The sequence below is a fragment of the Propithecus coquereli genome, unplaced genomic scaffold (genome assembly GCF_000956105.1).
Source record: "Propithecus coquereli isolate 6110/MARCELLA unplaced genomic scaffold, Pcoq_1.0 Scaffold775, whole genome shotgun sequence".
In the NCBI taxonomy this organism is placed as follows: domain Eukaryota; kingdom Metazoa; phylum Chordata; class Mammalia; order Primates; family Indriidae; genus Propithecus; species Propithecus coquereli.
The window spans coordinates 313393-320796 of NW_012153896.1; the positions used below are offsets into that span (position 1 = coordinate 313393).

The following is a 7404-nucleotide window of genomic DNA, read 5'->3' on the forward strand; positions in this document are numbered from 1 at the left end:
GGAACATCATTTTTCAGCCTGCATGTGTCCTTAAATCTGAAACGAGTCTCTTAACTGGGCACAGTGGCACATACCTATAATCCCAGCTACTCGGGAGGCTGAGGCAGGAGGATCGCCTGAGCCCAAGAGTTCAAGTCCAGCCTGAGCAACATAGCAAGCCCTCATACCCTCATATCTCTCTTTCTTTTTCTGTCTCTTTCTTTTCTTTCTTTCCTTTTTTTTTTTAATACAGGGTCTTGCTGTGTCACCTGGGCTAGAGTGCAGCGGTGTCATCATAGCTCACAGCAACCTCAAACTCCTGAGCTTAAGGAATCCTTCTGCCTCAGCCTCCCAGGTAGCTGGGACTGCAGGCATGCACCACCATGCCCGGATAATTTTTTCTATATATTTTTAGTTGCCGGCTAATTTCTCTCTATTTTTAGTAGAGACAGGGCCTCGCTCTTGCTCAGGCTGGTCTCAAACTCCTGACCTCAAGCGATCCTCCCGCCTCGGCCTCCCAGAGTGCTAGGATTGCAGGCGTGAGCCACCATGTCCGGCCTTGGGTTTTTTTTTTCTTTGTCCATTCAGCTACTCTGTCTTTTGACTGGGGAATTTAATCCATTTATATTTAAAGTAATTACTGATATAGGGAAATACAGTCGTCCCCCAGGATGACTGTTCCAGGACTCCTCATGGATACCAAAATCCATGGATGCTCAAGTCTCTTGTATAAAATGGCATGGTATTTGCATAAATCATCTCTAGATTACTTATAATACCTAATATAATGTAAATACTACATAAATAATTATTACACTGTATTGTTTTTTATTGGTATAATCTTTTATTGTTGTGTTTATTTGCTATTTGTTTGGTTTTTTTCCCCCAAGTATTTTCAGTCCACAGTTAGTTCAATCCACAGTGGGTTGAGTCTGCAGATGTGGAGCGCCATTTGTACTTACTAGTGCCATTTTGTAAATTGTTTTTTGTCTTGTAGCTTTTTTGTTCCTTTTTTCCTTTCTTACTGTCATCCTTTGTGTTTTGTTGATTTTTTTTGTAGTGACACGCTTTGGTTCATTTCTCGTTTTCTTTTGTGTGTCTTCTGCAGGCATTTTCTTTGTGGTTACCATGGCTTTACATAAAACATAACAATCTATTCTAGGCTGATATCACCTTAATTTCCATTACATACAAAAACTCTGCTCTTCTACTCCCCCTTTTTATGTTATTAAGGTCAAAATTATATCTTTTTATGTTGTATATCAATTAAATTCTTAGAGTTGTGGTTATTTTTATACTTTTGTCTTTAACTTCTATGCCAAAATTAAAAGTGATTTGCATACCACTGTTAGAATATTACAATATTCCCCGTAATACTCTGAAATAAAAAATAAAAATAAAAAAGAATATTATAGTATTCTGTATTTGTATTTGCCTCTGCCAGTGAGCTTTATATTTTTATATGCTTATGTATTGCTGTCTAACATCCTCTCACTTCTACCCGAAGGATTCCCTTTAACATTTCTTTTAAGGCAGGTCTAGTGGTGATGAACTTCATAGGTTTTGCTTATCTGGAAAAGTCTTTATTTCTCCTACATTTTTGAAGGACAGTTTTGCTGATATAGTATATTTGGTTGGCATTTTTTTCTCTCAGCATTTTGAATTACATCATTTCATTCTTAGCCAGCAGGGTTTATACTGAGAAATTCTATGATATTCTCATGGGGGCTCTGTTATATGTGATGAGTTTCTTTTTCTTGCTGCTTTCTAAATTCTCTTTGTCTTTGATTTTTGACAATTTTTTTCTGGAAAAATAATTACCTTTAACAAAGGATATAAATACGAACCAGAGAAGCATACTTTTTAAAACAAAATAATTATAAAGATATTCATGGATGCAAAGACAACTCAAATATATTCCGTTATAAATTTCCAGTGATAATTTCTTTAATGTAGCTCATACCAGTGTCACACAATTCCCAGGGCTCATGGATCCATGCCACACCCAGTATTCTTTCATTTCTGGAATGCTGCCTTGAAACTAATAGAAAAAAATGGGTGAAATTTGGCTAGGATAATAAGAGATTCCAAATATTAGAATAATTTCCCTATGCTGCTGCTTCTGGTTCTCCCTATCTTGTTTGATTTCTGTAGAAATTGCTTACCCCACTAAATTATTTTAGTGTAGAAAGTAGGAATCTTTACCCTCAGTGTGCATCAGAATTTCCTGGAGGGCTTGTTAAAAAATGTATTTGCCGCCGGGCGCGGTGGCTCACGCCTGTAATCCTAGCACTCTGGGAGGCCGAGGCGGGCGGATTCTTTGAGCTCAGGAGTTCGAGACCAGCCTGGGCAAGAGCGAGACCCCGTCTCTACCAAAAGTAGAAAGAAATTAATTGGACAGCTAAAAATATATAGAAAAAATTAATTAGCCGGGCATGGTGGCGCATGCCTGTAGTCCCAGCTACTTGGGAGGCTGAGGCAGTAGGATTGCTTGAGCCCAGGAGTTTGAGGTTGCTGTGAGCTAGGCTGATGCCACGGCACTCACTCTAGCCAGGGCAACAGAGTGAGACTCTGTCTCAAAAAAATAAAAATAAAAATAAAAAAAATAAATGTATTTGCCAGTGCCCGATCCTAGAGATTCTAATCCAGAATATTTAGGGTAGGGCTTGGGCATCTGAATTTTCATTATATGCTATATTAGTTTGCTAGGGCTACCATAAAAAAATACCACAGACTGGGTGACTTAAACAACAGAAATTAATTTTTTCACAGTTCTGAAGGCTAAAAGTCCAAGATCAAGGTGTTGGCAGATTTAGTTTCTTTTGAGGTTTCTCTCCTTGGCTTGCAAATGGGCACCTTTTCACTGTGCCATGGTTTTTTTTACTTAAGAGAGGGGCTCTCAATATGTTGCCCAGACTGGGCTCGAAATCCTGGGCTCCAGTGATCCTCCTGCCTCAGACTTCTGAGTAGTTAGAACTACAGGCATGCTCCATGGTGCCCGGCTTTTTCTGACTTTTTATAAGTTCATTATATTGTGTCTCAGTGTGGACTTCTCTGGGTTCCTGCTATTTGGTTCATGCTAGCTCCTTGAATCTAGATGTCCATTCTTTCCCCAAATTTTGGAAGTTTTCCTCCATTATTTCTTCAAATAAACTTTCTTCCCCTTTCCTTTTTTCTCTGGGCTCCCGTAATGTGTATATTGATCTGTTCGAAGATGTCCCATAACTCCCTTAGTCTTTCTTTGCTCTTTTTCATTCTTTTTTTTTTTACTCCTCTGATTGGTAATTTCAAATGACCTGTCTTTGAGTTTGCTGACTCTTTTCTTTTACTTGATCAAGTCTGCTACTGAACCCCTCTCATGAATTTTGCATTTCAGTTATTCTTCAACTCCAAAATTTCTGTTTGGTTCTTTTTTTATGTTTTCTATCTTTCTGTTTTTGTTCTCATTTTGTTCAACCATTACTTTCCTGAGCTTGTTGAACCTCTTTATTACGTTTATTTTTAATTGTTTGTCAGATATTCTTATACCTCTGTTTCTTTAAGGTTAGTTTCTGAAGATTTATTTTGTTCTTTTAATTAGACCATGTTTTCCTGTTTGTTTGTGTACGCTGTAACTGTGTGCTGGAATCCCTGCATTTAAAAAAACATTCATCTCTCCCAGTCTTTACGGACTGTCCTCATACTAGCAATTGACCTTCACCAATCAGCCTGGTGAGAGATTCTGAGGGCCTCTCAATCCTTTTCTGAGAATGTGTCTTCTCTGTATTTGTGGGTTTAAATTCCCAGTTAGAGGGATTTGCTAGTTCCGTTTTCAGAGCTTGTAATTTTTTGTTGCCTGTGGTATCTGTCTGTAATACTGCAGTTTCTCTGGAGTTGTCACAAGTCACCCAGCTCTCTAATTCAGAAGGGCCTTCAGACTTCTAAAGTATGCCAGGTCCCATCAGTGTTCCAAGCTGGGCAAGACAGAAACCGGCCCCCAGGCAGCTCCCCAAAAATCACTGCCCCAAGGAGAGGCCACCAAACGATGTTGGCCTTTTTCTGCTATTTCAGGAGTCTTCTGGATCAGCAGCAAACCACTCACCTCTTTTGTTGTCAGTGGCCCCCCAGCATCTAGAGTATGCTGGGTCCTGTCAAGTGCTTCAAGACAGAAACCAGTTTCATGGGCAGCCCCCTGACAAGCTGGAACAATAGATGCACACTCCAGCTCTTTCCCTGCCCAGGGAGAAGCTGGGAGGTAGGGGTTTTCTCCTTGCTCTGCACTGAGCCAGGGATGGGCATTAGGATGAGTGAGTGCTTGCTAGTCTAAACTGTCACTCTTGTTCTCCATTGCCCTTCACATGGTGCCCTCTCCTGTCAGCACTTAGATTCAGGCAAGACAGAAACCAGCCCCTTGGGTGACCCCCCCCCAAAAAAAGTCTGAACATTGGACATACTTTTCAGTTTTCTCTTTCCCTCCCCAGGCAGAAGGCTGGGAGTTTTCTCATGATCGTGCCACACTGAACCTGGGTAGGGATGGAGGGACTGTGGCCAGTGAGTGCTACAAACTATTCTGCTGGCTTTGATGCAGCTGGTTTTGCCCCCGTCCGGGGTGCAGGAGCCTCTTGACTGGTTTCTGGATTTCTCACCAAGGGAATTAGACTATGTATTCTTGTTGAATCAGTGTGTCATTCAGGGGGAGAAGGGTCTGGGGCTTCCTGTTCTACCGTCTTGCTGAGGTCACCGCCTTCACATCTCATCTTGATAATTTATGCCCTTCTCTAGATTGGGAGCCTTTGGGGGATGAGGGACTATGCTATCTGTATGCTCAGGGTTTATGGGTGAGTGGATAGAATATAAACTATACTGTAAAAATTTTAAGGGAATGCTAACGAAAGAGAAATTATTTCTGCTGGGTTAATTTCTGGAAAGGCACTGGTTAAGAACACGTTTGCAGTTAGGACTAGGTTTCAATCCTAACTACAATTCTTATTTGGACAATTCGGGCTAAATTATTTAACCCCTCTGAGCCTCTGTTTCCTTGGCTGTCAAGTGGGGACAGTATCAGCATAACTTCTTAAAGATTAAATGAGATTGAATGCATTTAGCACCTAGTAAGCATTGGGTAAATGACAGTGATGATAGTTGTTATTATAAAGATGTTTGTGGTTTGTTTCAGACGCTTGCTCTGTCAAGACGCAGCCTGTTTTCTCCTTTGCTCAGCACAACATGGTTCAGACGCTTCTACAGAGGTGACAGCCCAACAGATTCTCAAAAAGACATGATTGAAATCCCTTTGCCTCCATGGCAGGAGAGAACTGATGAATCCATAGAAACCAAAAGAGCCCGCCTACTCTATGAGAGCAGAAAAAGGGGAATGTTGGAAAACTGCATTCTCCTTAGGTATGGGAATAGGAGTCTTATTATCACTTCTCTTTGACTAGAGGCAGCCTTTTCAACCTCTTTTTCTTTCTCATTTTTAGCCTCTTTGCTAAAGAACATCTGCAGCACATGACAGAGAAGCAGCTGAACCTCTATGATCGTCTGATTAACGAGCCTAGTAATGACTGGGATATTTACTACTGGGTCACAGGTACTGGGCATGATAAGCAGCGGTATGTGAAAATAGGATGACTTAGGCTGATTTGAGTCTGGAATTGTATCCTAGAAAATTTTGTTTCTTTTATTCATGCGATAGACACTCAACCCAAACACTGTTCAGATTTTTCCAAAGTGTCTAAAATTTCTTCTATCGGTTAAGGTTCTTTGTTTGCAAGACAGAATAGAAACCCATCTGTCTCACTTAAGCAAAAAGGGAATAATAATGGAAGGGTATGTGAAGCTCACCACATCAGAGGTTGAAGAAGAACCAAGCTAGGAATTGAGTGGAACCAGACAGCTCTGAAGTCTGTGTAGCAAGAGATCCTCAATAGTCTCATTCAGTCATTGCCTTTATGAGGAATGAGTTTTAACTGTGTATACTTAGGATTAGCTTTGGCTATGAGTAAATCCAAAACAATAATGGCTTAAACAAGATAGAATTATCTCTTCTCTGTCTCATGACAGGAGTCCAGAGTTAGGTGCTCCAGAGCTCATAGAGGGGCTTCAAAGAGTTCTAAGGTCCAGGTTTCTCCTGACTTGCTATTCCCTCATCCTTAGCATGTTTTGTCTGCCTCATGATCCGGGATGGCTACTGAAGCTCTATCTGGCATGTCCGTATTTCAGCCAGGAAAAAACTTGGGAGAAGAGCATACCCCTTCATTGTGGATCTTTCTTAGGAAATTACACATCACACTTCCACTTATTTTCCATTGGCCACAGCTTAGTTGCATGGCTACATGTAGCCATAGGGAAAAAATAATACACTCTGTTCCATGTGCCTAGCTACATTGGGAATTGTATTATCAATGAAAAATGGGAGAATGGATATTAGGGGTCATCTCATTCATTTCTGCCACACTCTGGGTCTCCTATTTTTGTGTCTTTACTCAGTATTTGTGTCAGAAAGTAGAAGTCATTCTACAGGGTTCTAAGAATAAAGAATGATAATACAGAGTCTAGAGGCATATACAATCATTGGAAAGCCCACAAAGTCTAAAATATTTACTGTCTGGCCCTTTACAGAACAAGTTTACCCCTGACTTACTGCATTTGAGATTCATTCATGTTGTTGTTTGTGTCATCAGTTCATTCTTCTGTACTGTTGAGTAACATCCCATTGTGGGGATGTATCAATGGTCCATTGATGAGTTGAAGGACATTGGGATTGTTTCTAGTTTTAGGGGATTATGAATAAAGCTACTGTAAACATTTGCATACAGATTTTCGTGAACATAGATTTTAGTTTTTCTTGGGTGGATACCCAGGAGAAGGACTTGCTAGGTCATGGTAAGTATATATTTAACTTTACAACAAGATTTTTCTGTAATGGGCCAAATGGTAAATATTTTAGGCTTTGCAGGCCATACAGTCTCTGTCATATCCACTCAGCTGTGTCTTTGTAGCATGCCAGCGGCCATAGACAATAGGTAAACAAATGAGTGTGACTATGTTCCAGTAAAACTTTATTTATGGCACTGAAATTTCAATTTCGTATAATTTTCATGTGCCATGAAATATTCTTTTACTTTTTTTTCCCCCAGCCATTAAAAAATCATTCTTAGTTCAGAGGCCCTGCAAAAATAGGCAACAGGCCAGACTTTGCTTACTTCTGTGCTAAGTGAAAAAGGTCAGACTCAAAGAGTACATACTGTGTGATTCCATTTATGTGATATTCTGGAAAAGGCAAAACTATAGGGACAGAAAACAGATCAGTGATTGCCAGAGAATGGGTGTGAAGGGAGGAGCTGATATTCTACATCTTTACCAGCATTTGGTATTATCAGGGTTTTGTTTTTAGCCATTCTAAGAAGTTTGTATTGGTATATCACTGTAGTTTTAATTGGCACA

General features: G+C 40.2%; 1 protein-coding gene across 1 annotated transcript in view; it reads left to right on the forward strand.

Annotated features, from left to right (window-relative positions):
• SDHAF2 (succinate dehydrogenase complex assembly factor 2) overlaps positions 1 to 5639 on the forward strand; it is a 7851-nt gene extending 2212 nt beyond the window's left edge. The window contains exons 2-3 of the mRNA XM_012662726.1: positions 5135 to 5358; positions 5439 to 5639. Of these exons, the coding sequence (XP_012518180.1) occupies positions 5135 to 5358; positions 5439 to 5589 (375 nt within the window). The 3' untranslated portion in view covers positions 5590 to 5639. The remainder of the gene's footprint in view (positions 1 to 5134; positions 5359 to 5438) is intronic.
• Positions 5640 to 7404: the final 1765 nt, after the last annotated feature.